This window comes from Schistosoma haematobium, chromosome ZW (assembly GCF_000699445.3).
Source record: "Schistosoma haematobium chromosome ZW, whole genome shotgun sequence".
Classification (NCBI taxonomy): Eukaryota; Metazoa; Platyhelminthes; class Trematoda; order Strigeidida; family Schistosomatidae; genus Schistosoma; species Schistosoma haematobium.
Genome location: NC_067195.1, coordinates 21,820,030 through 21,840,536, shown reverse-complemented (window position 1 = coordinate 21,840,536; position 20,507 = coordinate 21,820,030). Strand labels below are relative to the sequence as shown.

Below are 20,507 nucleotides of genomic sequence, written 5' to 3'. Positions count from 1 at the left end.
TGGATGTCGCACAGATCACATGTGTGTTTCAAGTGAGGAATGGTATCAGACAGCATTGTCTACTCTCTCCTTTCCACATCGTTCTGGTTGCTGACTGGATGATGAAGAGTCCGACATCTCGAGAGAAACGAGGAATATGTTATATCCGGTGAAGATTAAATTACAGGTAACTTCCAAGGACTATTCATGGACTAATATTCTATAAATATTCTTACTGTATAACTACTCAACAATTACACTATATATATTTATATTCCTTTTATGATAAGCTTTATTTTGACCTATAATTTATTATTGTACGATTTACGGTTCTTAAGTTATGTTCAGTTTATTAACTACTGCCTCCCACATTCACAGCCACTTTTTGGGCTTATTTGTGTACAAACATTATTTCCTATTTTATGGTACGTTGCGGTCTGTCTGATTGATATATAAACCAAATATGCCTGAAATAAACTATTCGGAAGCTGGTATTGTGTTCTGGACTCAAGTGGAAGGGCTCGGAGGACATAGGACCAATAAGGACGCTAAACTGCCCACACCGGTTGAACGTCATTGGTTGGCCTAGTGTGAAGATTCGTATAAGTCGTACTCGGATTGGTAGATAAGTCGTGTGATAGAAAAACCAGACGTCCAAGGTCATAACAGAATACAGTGGATAATTTGGACTCAACTGGACTACTTATAGTTTACAGATGAATTGAACCTCCTACCGTATACACAGAAACCAGTTCAAACATCATCATTTGGAGTGGGAGGAGCATCCACATAAGTGAGCCTCAAGTTCACATGAGAAACAGCAAGATCTAGAAATGCGACACAATGAGCATCTACAGAATCACACTCGACGGTGCGGTTCTGGAAGTGTGGCAGGCCTTTTCCTCCATGGATAACACTATCGATAAACAGGGAAGATCTAATGCGTAACTGAGAGTTTGAGTTGGGAAAGTAAGGACAATGTTTTCACATTTGAAGAATGTCTGAAAGTGAATAGAACCGTGAATCAACACCAAAGTCGTCGTTCTCAACACTAAGGTTAGAACAATTGTATTGTACGTTGATGGGAGTTAGGCAACTACCACCACCATTATCATCAAGGGTGTGCACATACTAATGAACAGCTGCTTACACAATATTTTTCAGATCAGTTGGACAGAGACTATCGGCAATAGCGTACTGTGACAGAGAACAGGGCAGCTTTCAGCTGAATAGGAGATGGGGGAATGAGGTTGTAGTAGGATGTGACACACTTTCAGGAAAGCATTAAACCGCATTACTAGGTGAGCCTTAATTTGGAGTGGTTACGACGAGAGGAAGGTAGTGGGATGAAAGAACACATGGATTTGTGAATTGGAGGTAGATATTATGACGATGAATGCGAACTGTCGATAACTGTAAAGAGGAGTTGAGCATGGAATAACTTGAGGATTTTGGTCGACAACCAAGTTTCTATGATGAATAGGGGGCTTAAATAATTAGGTAACACCTGAATTGAATTAATTAATTCAATTAATGTTAGTGTCGTGTTAATATACATATATCCTTGATTATAGCCCTAACCATTATTGAAAATATAACAATCAAAATATTAATATACAGTTACACATGTCTGTTGTGATATTTGAATTTGAATCCAATTCTTCTAGCTATATTATTACTAATTAAACAATGGAATAATATACAAAGAAACTGAAATTCAATCGACAACTAACAAAAGAATGATGCTATGAAAGTTGTCTAAATATTGTCTAAACTATTTTATGTCTATAATATATGTGTATAAATATGTTTTGTTCCGATATTCATTAATTGGTTATTAAAATAAGTTGAAAATTCCTAATAAAATACGACCTACAATGCTTATGTATAACAAATAAGAAGTGTTATGATGAAATACAAATAAATTCCGTGTATACATTGTCATCTCTCACTAAATGACGAAAAAGACGAATACAGAATTAAGAAAGTATGTCTCATTTATTTGGCTAGAATTATTATTTACATTCTTTTCTGGATAAATAAGACTAATGACAGTAAATTGACTCGCTTCTATCAAAGTGAATAGTTTAGTGGAAAATTTTAATTTGTTTTACAAAAAAACTATTGTTCTATTCCCCATCTGTTACTTATTAGTAATAGTTTATTTCTATATCATGTTAAACATGAATGTTGCAACAGCAGGGAAATAATAACTTAGTGAATTAAGCACTTGGCTTTCAAATATTGGGCAGCGGATTCGAACCATGGTCTACGTAATTCGGTTTTAGCTACAGGATATTAAGGGATATTATAACTGTTTCATGCAACATAAAGTATGGACCAAAGGTGAGTGCATGAACATGTAATTGATGAAGAGGTTACATTGCCACAAACTATCATTTAGAAACTTGGTTTCAAGTAAACTAAGTGTAGTTTGGCTGGTAATAATAAACAGATCTTAACTGTAGGTTACATATATACTGAAACTCATTCGTGATAATTATTTTGTTGCCTCGCTCTATAATAACAAACAGTTTTCAAAAACTGACCGCTAAATAAGGATACAGGAGATCTAATTTACTGAATTTGATGTTTGGTTGAAATAGTTCACTAAACTCCCCCGCCTGAGATTGGTATTATGTTTGGTAAAAGAATTGTTAAGAACTGATTTGACCTCTGTATTGAATATTTAGATAAATTATACGTAATTTCGAAAACAGTAACAGTGCTTCTAGATCTTCAACGGTAGTCTAAGATCAGTTCATGATTTTAATGAAATTAGACAATCGCCACTTCATACTGAAGGTAAATGTCATTCATCTAAAAATTAATTTTCAACTTCACTGGAGCTTGATTAGCAAATTGTTACTTGAAAGGCAACACATTAGAAATCAATATAAGCCAAGAATATCTGAAATTAAAAAAGATCCCAGAGTAATTTTTATCTGTTCAACCATTCTTATCTATAGATGTAAAAAAAATTAGAATGAAGAAATGTAAGATGATATAATTAATCATTCTAAGACAGTGTAGAACTTAGCATGGATGTTCATTTGTCCAGAGAATCACACTTAACATAAGTAAGGTGAGAGAGGATATTTATATGCGTACAAATATAATATGTGAGGAATATAAAGATATTTATAGCTGTTCAAAGCTAAACAAATGAAACAAAATGAAAAATGAAAAGAATTGAACGAAACTGAGCCCAAGAGTATATCAAAGAGATACTCGATTTATTAAATTGACAGAATTTTTAATTTTAGTTTACTAGTGACTTAATACACATTTTTCAGCTACCATAATTATGTTACTGTAATTCTGACACAGTCAATAACAGTTTATTCATTTGACTTAAGCAATCTATATATCAACTACTTGGTATTCAGTACTGTAGCAAAATGGCTATCTTTCAGACTAGTGACAAAATTTTATATTACTAACTTTCTATGATGAATCAAACATGTAGGTAAGCGGTGAAGACTTTTAATGATCATACATGGAAACATATAGCCCAAGTTTTCAAATTCGCTAGATGTAGTTTAAACATATGAACTCTAATCTATCAGCAAAACATTCCACGTCCTAGGACATTAAAAAATATTTGTGCAAGTTTTGCGACATGAAAAATTAGTGGACGCAAACTAATCTAGTCTTACTTCACGATTTATAATAATGTATATTATAAAATTACTTGTTTATTCATGAAGCGGAGAACGTATTTGGCGGGAATATTGTATAACATCACTGAACTGTTGTCTGGTGCTTTAAACGAAACACATATCAGTTATAGAAGTTAGCAAAATGCCTCACAGTTTACATGCAGTCAAAAAGTTTTCTACTTCAATAAGGTTTTTGTATGGAAGACATAACATCAGGTGATTTTCATTGGAACCTAGTGATATGACTATAAACTAGTTGGAATTGACCATATTTATTCGAATACCTCCATAGTTTCTCTTCACATATTTTGTTACTTTTCTACCCACTTTCGTGTACTATCAATATATTGACTGTTTTGTATCAAAATTATTTTATTTGAAGTAGTGTCTTGTTACTACTGGATTCAACTTAGTTTTCTTTTTAGGAGATCCAGTGAAAAGATATTTGTTCTATACTTAACACTTTTTAATAGTTTTCTTGCAAACGTCATCTTTTGATTAGAACCAGCTTCAAATTGAACAAATTATCATTAAATAAGTGAAATCAAAAATTTGATTGGAATATGGACTTTTTTCGAACGTTTACTTTTATCACTATCTTATTGCTGCTTAACTATTGTTTCAATAAGGATAGATTGAATACATTAAAACAAAGCTGATTATACTATTTTGTTAAAAATTTAATCATCCAAAGCTTTGTAGATTGTTCTAATCCGAGTTATCACTAAAATTCTTAATGACTTCGTCTTCAGCATCTAATGAATTTTTAAAGCTAAGTAGTACTTAATAATTCAATGTCAACCCAATAAAAATTGGTTCAATTTCTCTCACATTAACTCGGCGCCCAAATACTGTGAAACTATTCGATCAAATTAAGACGAAAATTCTTATTTAATATCATTTAATTTGCTTTACTAGTCATTTTGTTAATTTATGTCAATGTAATGACAGATATAACAACTTGGGCAGATGAATATTTGTACCAGATTGATTATGATTGACTGTCTGACTTGATATTATTAGATTTCTTCAAAATTTATCAATTTAAAGAACTACAACTTAATTCCAGTAATGGTAACATGATTTCGCCATATATATATATATATATATATATATATATATATATATATGCATGCACATGATCAGTATGTATTATGAAATGCCTTGGCAAATATATATATATATAATCGTACATGTATTATTTATTTCAACGTGTTAGCGACCTCCAACTAATTTTTGTCAGTTTATTCAACAACTATTGTATAACATTTATGTATAAATATATATTTTACGTGAAAATGAAACATTATTATTTCAAGCCTTAAAATAAACCGGAAATCATATTAAATAAGGTAATATAATATCCATATATTATTAGTTTTGTAGACGATTATAAACATTGGCATCTTACCTGATTGATAATAAATATCATTATACTGATTAAATGTATTATATAAAACTTGTCCTATTTATCTGTCAAATAAGTTACGAATAATTAAAAATTTTCGAAAGATTATACATATCAGAAAGGTCATTTCAAACGACCTTAATACAGGTTGGAATGCAAAATGAAAATATCTTAATTAACCTACTACTAATAATATATATGGATGTTTTTATAGATGATGAGAATATGTAAGATTAATATAATATGTTAACATTCAATTTCCAAACATTAAAATTAGTAGAATGACAGGTGTTGTTTAAATGAATGTAATCGGTGAAAATCACTGAATTCTTTTTCTTTTGTTGATTTTTTGCTTTCTATGACTTACGAGTATGTATGTACACGTCTCTCTTAAATAGTTGGTTACTATAAGATTCAAATAATTTTTTTAAATTTAAACATTCACGTTAGAAGTATTAATATTCAAGCTTTTCAGATAGAAGGTATAGGTTTTGTCAGATTCAGGTAAACAAAGGAATTTATTTTCGTACGATTAATTAGGTTAAACGATACAAATAGAAATAGATCCCCAGTGTCCTATGTCTTTGATATTTATCTAGATGTAGTTAATTCAGAAAGTAGGTTAGAAATAAAAAAGTCTATTTATTTAAAACTTATTTTCACAATTTGAAACCATAAGAGTAATATAATGAGAGGAATGAATCTGAGAAACTCTGAGAGTATATAATGTTGTGTTATTCATTAATACATAGAAATATAGATTCTATGAACCAGTGTTTAAATTCGTTAATGAAATTGGTGTATTTGTTTTACCTGATATTTCGAATAAGATAAAGTTATTTTATTGGTCTTAACAAGAATCTCCCAAAAATCCCAATATTTCAAAATGCTTATAAAAGTTAGGCGTGATAATTAGCGTTCACATTAATTTCTACTGATATACTTGTAAACATAAATTGAAAATTATCATAATACCCTATAATTTGTTATAAGTAGACAATTATTGAATTTTAATCAAATAGATTATAGTTGTCAATCTAATGTATTATAATCCTTAGTGTCAATTAAATTTGGTCAAGGAAGCTTTTGTTAATTATTTCAATACAATCGACAGAAAGCTTAAGTTTTATGATAGCCGGTACTTATCTGCAAGGAGTATCTGAAATGTTAGTAGAAATGATTTACATCAATTTTATTTGGTGTCACAGTAATAGATATTGGCAGTGAAGTATTTGTCACAAAACTAACTTACTGTAGAACTGAGATTATTACAATATTGGGCCTTAAAGAAAAAGGTAAAGAATACTATACCTCTAAGTTATCAGTGCTTATTACATCTTATCTATAAAACCGGAGAGTGACCACAAGTTATTTGTTACTTTTTAAATATACTTTAGATAATTAGTATATATACGTCAGTTTCTTTTGTTGTCTACCCACTCTATTTTTCAATAAATTCGCTTTCATCATTTATTTATCAATTTTTACGAAGATGAAAGATTAACAATTGAATTTCCATGCTTAATATCATGAGTCAGTTGAAGCTAGACCACCATGGAAAACCTGGAATCACTGGACGGCCGTTTCGTTCTAGTGTGGGACTCCTCATCAGTGCGCATCCAAGACCTCACTCCCTGCGAGACTCGAGCCCAGGACCTACTGGTTTCGCGCGCGAGCACTTAACCACTAGGCCACTTAGCCGGCATCCAACCAGGTCTGCTGTGAGATAGTAACTCACTGAATACAATGGTGAATGTGTCGCTCAGTTTCGTGGATTAGTTGAAGTTAGACAATAACACCGTTGGATGCCGGCTCAGTGGTCTAGTGGTTAAGTGCTTGCGCGCGAAACCAGTAGTCCTGGGCTCGAATCTCGCGGGGAGCGAGGTCATGGATGAGCACTGCTGAGGAGTCCCACACTGGGACGAAACGGCCGTCCAGTGCTTCCAGGTTTTCCATGGTGGTCTAGCTTCAACTGACTCGTGATCTTAACCATTGAAATTACTACAATCTCCACAAAATCCATCTGATATTAATTGAATTGCCACTAATTATATTCCAAAATAAAACAAAAAAAGATAAATATATTACCGTGTGCACTAGTTTATTTATTAGTATGATTGACTATGAATCGGATTTCGCCTTCTACCGATTCATATTCGTAATTACTTTAAGTGCATTTTTTCTTCAGAATATTTCATAGGTTAAATAACACATTAATTTTATATGAAAAAAGTGTAATGACACGAGCTATAACAGTATTAACAATATTAAGACAGGTAGACAACTTTATGAAGATAATGCAAAATGTTAGTTCCATACAGTGCAAATATAAAGTTGATAAGTGCAGAATTTCATTGTTTTAGCTTTCAATACTATAAACCAACAATAAATCAATCAGATAGTTAACTGACATCAATCAATATTAGTTGAATTTACACTTAATTTCAAATAGTTCATATTCAATCGTTTGTTTGAATGATACTTTACTGAGAGTTTAGATGGCTTGTTTGAAAATTACCAGGTGATTTATCAATGTAACACTTGAAATATTGAATAAATGGAAGATATTTGCCTCTTGTTGTCATTTGCTTTTTATTGCATTGCATTCAGTCCAGCAAACTGTGATATTAAGTTTGACTTTATGATAATCTTGGAATCTTAATCTATAGAAACATGTTAGTGATAGGAATTAGACGGCTAAATACTACTAGGGAATCGACAAGTAAACGACATTTTTCTAACTTCTGGATTGGTTCTCCTTGAAGAAGACAGAGATTCATATAATGCGACAAGTAAAACTAATAGTCTAGAATCAACAGTTATTTAATTCACCAGTCTTATTAAAACAGACCCAACTGTTTAACTGGCGACAGTTATGATTGTTTCAGACAGCAAGTCCTACTTTCTTAACTCAAACATTTCCACAAACTGCAAGTCACCATAGTGTTTAAACTTGTTATTACAAATTACTTGATTTATCTAATGTATCTTGATATCATCACTGAATATTTTTTCACATCAATTATTGTCACTTTCAGGATAAATGGTAGATGGAAATTTGTACTATGAAACCCAGACTGTTTGTTAATAAAAACAACTATTATTCCTGCGTGTAGTAATACTCATTCAATCTAAATGTGATGATTATATAGCGACAATGTTTTTTAATGTTCTTTTGAGCATCAGTGCTATTGTAGCAGCATAATTACTCTGGAGAAGACATGTGGTATAATATAAATAGGAGTGAATGCAAGAAAAATTTCAGGTAGCCAAGTGTTTAAATTTTTTTATTGAGATCTATTTGTTGTTCGGAACGTGACCATCTGAAAATCTGAAACAGTTAGCTAATCTGATCGCTTCACTACCTGTACTTAAACCGAATGCTCACATATCCCTTAACACTGTAATGAGTTTTGTGAAATATACACTGAATGGTCTAAGAGTAGTAATTATAACAGTTAGGGTCTATGTGGTCTTAATTAGTCAATCACTTCTTCTAGAAGTAACAAATCCTTAAATAGAGACTTTTTAAAGAAATTGTCTTAAAAATAATATCTGTAGTTAACGCATTTGACGACAACTACCCTCTGTTTTTATTTTATAGTGAACTGACTGAGACAGAACAGTTAATGATAAAACTCAAGCTTGTTGCTTTTTTCGCATATGAACTTAGTTTCAGTTCATTAGAGGTTTCCTAATGATTACCTTCAACCAGTCAACACTACTAAACATTCATAGGGATGCTTATACACCACGGAAATTGGAGATCTTGAAGTCAATTAGCAAGAAGGTATGAGCAATATGATAATAATTACTTGCATCTAATTGATTTTTGTAATTATTAAACTACCACTTGAACATGGTAGTTGGAAACCGACTTCATAAACCTATATTTAATAGATGAGATGAGTACACTAGCTAAATTAAGACAGAGAATGGCAGAAATTCCTTTCTAGATACATTGAATTTAACTAGGGTATGTAACAACGGTACTAGCAACCTTACAGTGGAATAGGTAGTTCTTATTGTACGTAGCCGAATCATCATAGTACTACAGAGAATGATAGGAGCTACTTAAATGGTCTAAGACGGCTTAGCTTCGCAGTGTTGTTTTTGAAGTGGATGTTAATAAAATAAACTCAGTTTCTTGAGGGTATTATTATATATCGTCTAATTTTCTACGAGAAGTGAGTTTTTCATTCACATTTTAAATCTAGTTAAGAAACAAAGAGTGGCTTAATACCGCAATAAATAGCGTTCAGTTTTGAACAAAACGGATTTAATTTTTTGAGAAAAAATGAGTTTCTTGGTGGTTTCTAGAAATGTCACCTAGATAACCGGCTTCTTACTGATTATTTTCAAGCGTTCATTAATATGTTTTATTCCGTAATATTGGTATCCAATCATTAGTGTAATGTGACACATCGAACTTTAGAAGGTTGGCATCACTTTTCAATTTCTGAGGATGTTGTAGACGAAATGAGCTCCAAAGCTGTAGTACAGTGAACGATACACTAACCGATGAGTTAATATTAGCTAATATCATACTATCTAGCCTTTAGAGTCAGTCAAATTCTATTTGCCTCATTTTAAATATACCCAATAGACTAAATGATTCTATCTCGCGATGAATGTTTTTAATGGTGAGTCAGTATTGCTCTAAATAGATCAGTGAACGATTCTTTGATGATGACCCAGGGCATCACAGGTTCAAATTCCATAGCAAACATTAGTCTTCCTAAATCTTCATATGAGCCTTACTAATTATTACTAGCCAATGCGAACTTTAAGTTTAAAGCATACCGTTGATTGTATCCAGCTTAATAATATCGCGAATGACAGTTGTGCGTGAGAATCTATTAGGCAATAGAACTATGAATACTATTAACTATAATCATGTTTGTAAAAAAGGATTAAATTTGATCGAACAAGGAATAAATTTACTGATAATAAAAGAAATGTAAGTCTATCCTATTTTTTCTTTTAATGGTGTGTTAAACAGATAAAATAAGTAAATAAATAAATTAGCTTGATAATGATAATCTTTACTGATACAAAGAATAATATAGACAGTGTTGAATGTTCAGTTATTCTCATGGGTAACACATTACTTATTGGTGCATAAAAAAGACATAAAAATTAAAACAACTGAAGTTATCATTTCAATGACATGAAAACCACTACAAACATTTTTCTTCTAAAAAATAATTATCATCTAATAAAGGTGATCTTTATTAGGAATTATTGAGTGAGTGAAAGAATAAGAGAGAAGTGAATAGTTACTTTACTATATTATGTAACTGTATCATTCAACAGTACATAAATTTGTCAGTAATGTCAAAAAATTTGCTTTCAAACCATTGTATTTGTTTCATATTGCTGAACACGTTTCTTTTACTTTTTTAAATCCAGTCAACCTGTAATGTATTAATTCTTATTCATTATTGTCATGAACGATTTGACTTACAACCTTGGAGAGGTTGATGATTCTGGTAAAGTTTGAACTGATTGTAGTTGAGAATTTTAATGATTTAAAGACAAAAAAGTAGTATCTCAATGGGTGGTAACTAGTTTATTATAATTTTTTGACTATCGAGGTGTTTCTTTACATGGATATGGAATCATACAACTCAACTATCTGATATTGTATTTATAGACCGTTGTTAACAGTGAAATCTTGAACATACATTTCATCCTATTTGGGACAATTCGATTTATATAGAATCAATGACGTAGCACTTTATTTTTAAAAATTATCAGAAATATTTGGTTTGGTAATCTGAATTACAACTTAACTAGAACGTACTTTGTGACTTAATTTTTAATATTACAATAGAGCGTACACTACGTATAGTTATGAACAGTTAAGTTGTTTTTATTTGGAAAGGAAAACGTTTGTCCACAGATTATCAGACTATAATAACTTGAGTCTTAGTATTTTAATGCTGTATTATGCGGCATTTGTTTTATTATTTACTAATGGTGGCTAGTATAATCCTGTTGTTTAGTTGAGTGGACTGTCGATAATAGTTCGGTCAGTCAGTCAGTCAGTCAGTCAGTCAGACGCATCGTAGAACCTGGTACATGTGTATATGGGTCCAAGACACCATACCCGATTAGCACGGCGTGATGAAATTGTTGGGGAAAATTCCAGAGTAGCAGAGATAGCAATAGTATTAGTGGTAATGCAAAAGTTTAGGTAAGGAAGAAACGATTCGAGAAAATATGATTTAATGAAATTTTAAAAAGACAACATCAACCGTCGAGGTAGTTAGTGATTGCGTATACATAACACATGTCTCAATCACGTTAGTTGATGGAGATTTATTACCTCATTAACCGATTTCCCATTTTTACTTAGTAACCTATCCCTAACCCAGACATTACATATTCGGTGGTCCAAAAGCACATCAGCAATACTTCGAAGACATCACTGATCGAATACTGGCAGCCTACTAATGTTCTCTATCTTTAATGGCTGTTTCAAATCCACGAATTAGAACGAAGCAAACTACTGCACGGTAAACTCGCCATTTGGTTTGAAGAAGGATATCTCACGTACGCCACAAGTGATGCAAGTTGGCAAAAGCCAGTCGAGCCTTCTGAATCCATGCTGAGATTCTTTCAGATACCAAACCACCAGGACTGATGCGACTCCAAAGATAAGCGAAACTATGAATACATTCAACTACTCCACTTCTTATTATTAACCCAGGTGCTAACCCAACCCAGCACTGGAGCAACGTTATGCATTTAGAGAGGGAATCACATATGCAACACGCTTGCACTGTTGCTTATGGTGGTCAAAAGACTCTGCATTTTGTCGGTATCATCATTAAGTAGAACTATATTATCCGTGTGTTATAAGTCAACAAGTAAATCACTTGACAGAAGACCAACCACTGAAAAGTTAGAGCACTACCTCCAAAAGGATGTCAGTGACAAAATTAAATAAAAATTGTGAAAGCGGATGACCCTAACGAGCACCACTTGAAGTAATCAGTTTCGGTGACAGTTCACTATAAGCTCTCCCGACCAGTAGTCTTCGAGTAGTGAGCCTGTGAAAGCTCAATGTATTTCTTTGGCATACCTTTCACCGAACGGCACTGCCACAGGATCTCGAAAGAGTTGAACGCCTCCTTAAGGTCGGGCAACATAACTATTGTTGGACATCGAAAAGTATATCTTCATTCCATAGCCTATCAAATGCTGAATATTTAGTTTATACATTCACATTCAAGTCCGAAACTACCCCTGGTGTTCACTGACTTGTTCTTCACGGCCCCTGTTTAAGCGTCGAAGTTGAGTATGAAAGGAACGATGTCAGCTGGAGAGCTATTAAAAACCTCACCCAATACTAAACCAGTGAGATAGGTCACACAATTTGCGAATTACTTTCAGTCCATTGAGTTGGCTTTCAATCCCCCATATTTTCGATTTCAGTAATTTAGTAATATACCACGACCATCTTCTGACTGAAATAATCTCTAGAATCCATTCAACTAAATAATAATTGGTAATACCATAATAATGAAATTAAAACTTAATGAATAATGTCATAATCCGAATCATTAATCTCTAGGTTATTGATCAGACTCTACATATCCAAAAGTGAAATTCAACCACTGACTGAATAAACTATTCACCATAACAATATTAAGTTTTGCATCCACCTGACGTGCACATGAGAGTAATACACAACTGTTAGCAGTTCAGTATGCTAACCAACCAAGTCGTACCTTTCTATGCCAATCTAAATTGATTATTCTTATTATATAAAAACAACAACTAAATGATGTATAAACTGTGTTAGTTTCATTTTTATAACAATATGCGTTAAATATAATAATAATAATAATAATAATAATAAAATCATAACGTATGAATAACAAAATACCTACCAGTATGTTCAGTTCGTTTAGGTGTAATTTGCTTTCTTCTATGCATTTTAGAATTTATATCTAAATGAGTTTGTATTGTCATAGTTAATCAAAGTAAAATCCCAAACATGGGAACATGTTATATAATTATTATTGACTAAATGTGATTTAATTAATTAAAATGAGTAATGTATGTTACAGGGATTCTGATAATAAATTATTGTGTTTCTTTTCATTTGTCAGTGTAATTACTATTGCTGATCTTGTAGATAGTGTCTGATAATAATCTGACTTTGATGTATTTCTAGGAGCCACCTTACTGATTAGCTTTAAATTTCCTACAAGGGAATAAACACAAATAACATGATATGTACAATTTTTTCTCTCTTTCTCTTTTACATGCACAATCTCTGAGTTCTTCAATTGGGAATAAATTTTCTAAAAAAATTGAGCGAAATGTCTTTTTAGTGTTAATCAAATATCAAAGTGCATTTACTGTCTAACAGGATTATGATAATAAAGAGCAAGAAATAATTATGTATTATTGTTTATTTTACTTACCGTTATTAGTTTCGTCTAAAATGAAATGATAATTGAAATTTGATTCATGCGGTGAATTTTTATTTTAAAATATAATCTTTATTATTTAAATGAATGAACACATTTACGCAATCACCCCTTTATTGAAATCGCTAGTTTCTAATTTGACATGTGAGATTTACACAATAAACATGATAGGCATTTGTTATCACTGACTTTGTAACTAACCCCCTCTGTTTATTTTTAGATATGTGGTTATATTAATTAGTAATAAATAAAATTAGTCAATTATAAGCTAAACACAGACAGACATGTGCTTGAAAATGATAATAAAAAAGGCACGCTTTGTAATTAGCTGTAGTATATCAGTTACCTATTTCAGTTTTCCTTCATTGACGATAATAATATTAATAATCATAATATTCTGTATCGCGTAATGCATTGTCTGAATGGATCTTTGAAAGTAGTCAGTAAGATGATTTCTACTCGAATTTCCTCCTCATAATAACACTTTTTGGAAAAGAGTTAACTTATTTAAGGAAATTCATACGTCTGTCCATGTGTAATATCCGTTGGTAGTGGAAAATATGAAAAAAATATTTGGTTTTATTTAAAAATTACCACCTGGACTTTCCCATATCCTTGTGATCATTCTACCAAGCGAGGAACTGATTTATGATAAATAACTACTATTCTGCTGATTTTAGTTAATATAAGAGTTTTGACATCCATATTCTTTTTACCTTTTACCTCATACTCACACAGTTGAAATCATTAATTCACGTATAATTTATTGTGTATCCATTTCAAATTAACTTAATTATACCTGCTACCTCTAGTGAAGGAGCATAAGCCACTCACCAGCATCCTCCATCCAGCTCTGTCCTAGACAATCCTTTCCACTTGTTTCCAGTTGCTTTTCATTCTTTTGATGTCTGCTTCCAATTCTCCTCACACTGTTATTTGGCCTTCCTCTTTTCCGTTTTCCTTCAGCCTTTTATGTTAGCACATGCCTCGTGACGCAGTTTGATTTCCGTAATGTATTTCCTATCCATCTTCAACGTATTTTCCTCTTTAGCTGGAATTTCGTTTGGTCTCTCTTACAGTAGGCTGTTGCTGATGGTATCCGGTCAACGAACATTCAGTATCTTGTGTAAACAATTGTTTACAAATACTTGTGCTTTCTTGATAATGGTTGTAGTAGTTCTCCAAGTTTCAGCTCCATACAGTAGAACTGTCTCGACGTTCGTATTGAAGATTCCGAGTTTGGTGTTGGCTTGCAAACAGTTGATTTGAGTTGCATATGTTCCTCAACTGTAGGAATGCTGTCCTTGCTCTGCCGATCCTCATCCTTACAGCTGCATCCGATCCTCTTTGTTCATCGATCATGCTGCTGACCAGGTACGTAAAACTTTCCACCTCTTCCACAGTTTCTCCATCAAGTGTGATTGAGTTGGTGTTCTTCGTGTTGTGTTTGAGGATCTTGCTTTCTCCTATGTGCATGTTGAGGCGTTCTGATACAGAGAGTAGTTAGCCTTGTCCGATTCCGGCCCTAACTTGGAATGAGTCTGTCAGGTGTCGTCCATGCACGACTTCGCAGTGTGTTCCGTCATATGAATTTCGGATGAGGGTGATAATTTCCTCAGATACACTATAGTGTCGAAGAAGGTTCCATGAGGTTCTCCTATACATACTGTCAAACGCCTTCTCATACTCAATGAAGTTGTTATATAATGACGAGTCCCATTCAATCAATTATTCAACGATGATCCGTAGTCTCACAATTTGGTCTGTGCACGACCGGTCCTTACGAAACCTAATGATCTAGAAGCTGGACATCTACTGAATCCTTCATCCGGTTCAGCAACACTCTGTTGAAAACTTTTCTTGGTACTGACAGTAGTAGTGTGACGCCTCTGTAGTCCTCACATTTGCTCAGATCTCCTCTCTTTGCTATCTTGATGAGGTGTCTTTCTCCCCAGTCTGTCGGTGGCACTTAGTTCTTCTTCCGTAATCCTTCTGAATAGAACGTGGAGTATATTTACAGTTACTTCTATGTCTGGCTTCAGTGCTTCGGCTGGTATGTTGCCAGGTCATACTGTTTTCTCACTCTTAAATTACCTGATGGCACTTTCAATTTAAGAAGTAGTCTGTTTCTCGATACCTCTAAAATTACCATGTGTTGATCGATCCTATAGAGAGGTTTTAAATTTATAGTCGGTTATAAATAAACGTGACAATCAATTCAATTTGTAAGCGTTCGAATTAGCACACTGTTTTTGTTTTTAAATATCGACATTGGAATCCAGGTGCATCCAGCAAAAGTTGTTGTCCACAACCATTCGATAAAGAATAAAGGATTTATAATATTCTTCTTTGGTTTCAATAACTTTGATATCTCCTATAAACAGATAATCAACTGGCACCACCTAGGTAACAGCTTTATAAAAAAAAATTATTTGTAAATTACCCTGTCGGTTCGTAGTACTTTATTATTTCCCAGATCGATAAATTCAAAATAAATTAGGTCCACAATATTTACACGTAAAAACTTCTTAAAATACTTACACTTTTCTTGGTTGTCCAGTTAATATCTAAATAGGTTTGACTCACAAAACTTGAACCTCATTTAGATCTTAGAGTTGAATCTTATCATCTCACCTCACCCAGTTAACAATATAGATGACTTCAGTTATAATTCATTTGATCAATATACTTTTATGGAAATATCCTCAATCATTTTATTATAACTTTGAGCTTTTGGTTAAAGCTAAGTGATATTTTAAAATTGTATGAGATGTTTACAATTTTTTGCAAAATTAAATAAACAGTTTGACGTAAACCAGGTTTACTGAAATCGATTTCAAGGTGGCCTTATCCACGGATTGATCCCGATTGTTGGATCACAAAAAACTAGGAGTTATCTGATCAGCTTGTGACGAAAACCATCTCGAAACTACAGTAACCATCACAGTTAGGTAACTGAGTGAAACCATAAGGACCAGGTTCAAATGATTTCATTCTACTCAATAAATGATAATCATAACTTTGCAAATATAGTTAGTCATGGCCACACTATTTAATTTAATCAACATAAGCATTCAAGTAATTTGAACTTCCTAAATTACTTAACCAAACTATTGATAATATTGATAGATTGAAAAAGAACTTGGGACTTGATTTCCACTATGATCTTAAGAACCAACTACTTCAGAGTTCAAAACCATATTAACCAAGTAATTATCTTTAAAAAAAATACGTCAACCAATCAGTCGATCTGTTGAATCATATTGATGAAGTATAACAAAAAGCTCAGGTCCATAGGAGAAAATAAACGAAAGAAAAAGACTACAAGTAACACGACAAGACTGGAAATGAAAACGATGCATGAGAATATTAGGAAGTAGAATAGTTATTCGTATTCATTATATTTTCCACTAACTAATTTAAGTGTTTTTGAGGTCATTTTATTCGAAAACTAATTTCAGCGTACACAATATTTATTGCAATAGGTCATTATGTAAGCAATACACTTTACAATTAATATGTCATATTAATTAATACAATAATTGTCTCACCCCTTACAAGCGTGTGCCTTTGTCACATGTGGTCTTTAATTAAATCGGAATTGAAATGATTATTTAACAGTAAATAAAATAATCCTTTTTTTGTAGAGTGCATGCCATTAGTAAGAATAGTATGTATACTAGAGATCTACAGTTTTCCTCTCATTTTACAAGAAAACAAAAATTAATTAACCGACTAAATTCGCGTGGTATTGTTTACTTGAATCTTCCTATTGATGTTTAGAACTGTAATTGATCAGTCTCTTATTGACATATGTGCATACTGTGTGTATTGCCTCGATATTGCCACAGGTCACAGGCATTCTGAGTAGAGATAGATAGTGGCTAGTAACGGAATCCACGACAATTATGCAGCGTGCGCAGCTAAACGAAACGAAAATAAGCAGACACCCGCAAGTATTTTAAGAAGACAATTCCAATTTCTCTGAAACTAACAATACTTGAAGACCATGATCACTGTGTTGTGCATCAGTAGCTTACAGTTAAACTTCTCACTGCAAAGTAAGAATTTCACGGATTTCGTTTTAACGAAAAGGTTTAAACTGATCACTCTAGTGAAAAAATGGATTTGCATGAATATAGTATAGTATAATTGGGATATGATTAACAACAGAATTCGGGACGGACGTTTAGTTCTATTCGAGACTCTTCTGCTGAATATACTTGCATCCCAGTGTTGATGTTCATGCTGAAACTTGAACCCAGTATCTTTCACTTTAAACATTAACGGATTATCTACTGAGTTAATTAGTCTAAATAGCCATTAATTTTTTCAATAGATGTGATAATACTAGTAATAGCTTGCAACTTTCAGTCTTTGAAATTTAGGACTGCAATTGATTAGTAAGTACGTCTACATGTGATCATTATAACCATGTATGGACACTCACGTTCCAGTAATTCGTAAACATCAATCGGTAAATCATCGAAGTTGTTTTCTAATGATTATTTAACATTATGAAAAAATTCGTTCTGATTTCCAGATTCATAAACTTATTGAAAGTTGGAATTATATATATGTATATATTATCAAGGTAATGAAGTTTGAATAGGACTGGCTGATTTTTGTGTGAAAGTTACAATATTTCACAAAGGAGATAACAAACTTATATTGTGAATAGCTACGAATTAATTTCACATTTGGTTCACTATAGTTCAAGTTAGTACTGTTGTGTTCTCCACGAAAAGCAAGTTATAATTTCAATTTTTCCTGAAACCATTTGATAAACAGAATATACAGTAACATGAAATCAATCATTAGTATAGTTCTTGCTGTAAAATTGACTAAATGCTTTAATGAGTTATTTAGATCTATAGTTATAAAACCTTATGCGAATTTACCGAAAAGAATATTCTTCCTTCATGTATTTTTGTTTTAAGAGAGAAAATATAAATATATTTACAAAGTGAAAAATGTTAAAAATAACTACGGTTAAAGGAATGTCATTTAAAGCGTAGTGGTGTTGTATACCGAAAAGATCAATGAGAAAATGTTATCGCTGTTGCTGTGCATTACGTTCTTGCTGGTTATCCATAGATAACAAAGTGATTATAAATTTTTCATTAAATATTTTTTGTCGGATTAGAAGAGTTAAGAATCGTCAAACAGAAATATGATCAGGATAGAGGTTTGTGGAGATTGTAGTAGTTTTAATGGTTGGATTCATAAGTTGATCTAAGGTAGACCATCACTGAAAACCTGGAAGCATTAGACAACCGTTTTGTTTTAGTGTGGGACTCCTCAGAAGAGCTTGTTCACGACTCCACATGTGGGACTCGGACCCAGGACCTTCGGTCTCTCGCGAGATTGCTTAACCTCTAGACCACTGAGCCGACACACAACAGTGTTAATGTCAAACTTCAATCGACTCATGAATTCAACTATTAAAACAGAAGTATCATAAACATATCTGAACATAATTAAGAAATAAAAATGAAGTCTAAAATAACCATATACGGTAATTGGTTATATGTTTTACATCATATTAAAAGAGTTCATTATCGTCTGTATCAACAGATGGTGCTTCAAAGTTTGTGTAATTTACTGTGCATATAGTCTATTTTAAATTTATTATTCAAGTTTCGATTGTTCCATTAGGCTTAACACAGCGAGTAATGAGGTGCTAGCATGAGATATAAGTATTACAATGAACTGGGAAAAAAATGCTACTACTACTGCTACTATAATGACACAAAAGGAAAAGCAAGATTCTCCGGTACAACACAACATGCACCAATCAAATCACCCTTGACAGAGAAGCTTTGTAAGATGTAAAAACCTTTACATATGTGGGCAGCATCATTGACGAGCACTGTGGATCTGATGCAGATGTGAAGGCGCGGATTGGCAAAGCAAGAGCAGCATATCTACAATTGAATAACACCCGCGACTCAAAACAACTGTCAACCAACAACAAAGTCAGAATTTTCAATACAAATGTTCAGACAGTTGTACTGTATGGGGCGGAAACTTGGAGCTATCATCCAGAAGATACAAGTGTTTATTAACAGCTGTCTACGCAAAATACTTCAGATCCGTTGGTCAGATACTATCAGTAACAACCTACTGTGGGAGAACAAACCAGATCCCAGCGGAGTAAGAAGTCAGGAAGAAGCGCTGAAAGTGGATAGGACACACGTTGAGGAAAACACCCAACTGTATCACAAGGCATGCCCTCATCTGGAACCCTCAAGGCCAAAGGAGAAGAGGAAGACCAAAGAACACATTACGCCGAGAAATGGAGACAGATATGAGAAGAATGAACAACAATTGGATAGAACTAGAAAAGAAGGCCCAGGACAGAGTAGGTTGGAGAATGCTGATCGGTAGCCTATGCTCCACTGAGAGTAACAGGCGTAAGTAAGTAAGTAAGTAAGTAAGTAAGTAAGTAAGTAAGTAAGTAAGTAGGTAAGGTTTTACGGGTAAGAGTTATTGAATGCGTAACTCAGTACTAGCACTCTCCGGCGATCGACTCTAATGATGGAATACTATAAATACTCTTACATTGTGGAATTATTTTCATTAGTATTAATTAGATTAATGGTTAAGATCATGAGTCAGTTGAAGCTAGGCCACCATGGAAAACCTGGAAGCACTGGATGGCCGTTTCGTCCTATTGTGGGACTCCTCAGCAGTGCGCATCCGCGACCTCGCCCCCTGCGAGATTCGAACCCAGGACTTACTGGTTTCGCGCCCGAGCACTTAGACACTAGACCACTGAGCCGGCATCCAACGGTGTTAATGTCTAACTTCAACTAATCCACGAACTTGAGCGACACATTCACCATTGTCTTCAGTGAGTTACTACCTCACAACAGACCTGGTTGAACTCCACTGGTCACTACTTCTCACTAGAACTCCAGGATATACCTCGTGAAGCCAGTCAGTCATGATCTTAACCATTGAAATTACTACAATCTCCACAAAAACCCATCTGATATTAATTAGATT

General features: G+C 33.2%; 1 protein-coding gene across 1 annotated transcript in view; it reads right to left on the bottom strand.

The window, feature by feature from the left end:
- The window catches only part of ZEB1 (Zinc finger E-box-binding homeobox 1), a 62,211-nt gene that overhangs the window by 37,680 nt on the left and 4,024 nt on the right, over positions 1-20,507 (bottom strand). Inside the window, exons 2-3 of the mRNA XM_035731932.2 lie at positions 13,491-13,505; positions 12,951-13,267 (exon numbers count right to left, since the gene is read on the bottom strand). Of these exons, the coding sequence (XP_035589498.2) occupies positions 12,951-13,032 (82 nt within the window). The 5' untranslated portion in view covers positions 13,033-13,267; positions 13,491-13,505. The remainder of the gene's footprint in view (positions 1-12,950; positions 13,268-13,490; positions 13,506-20,507) is intronic.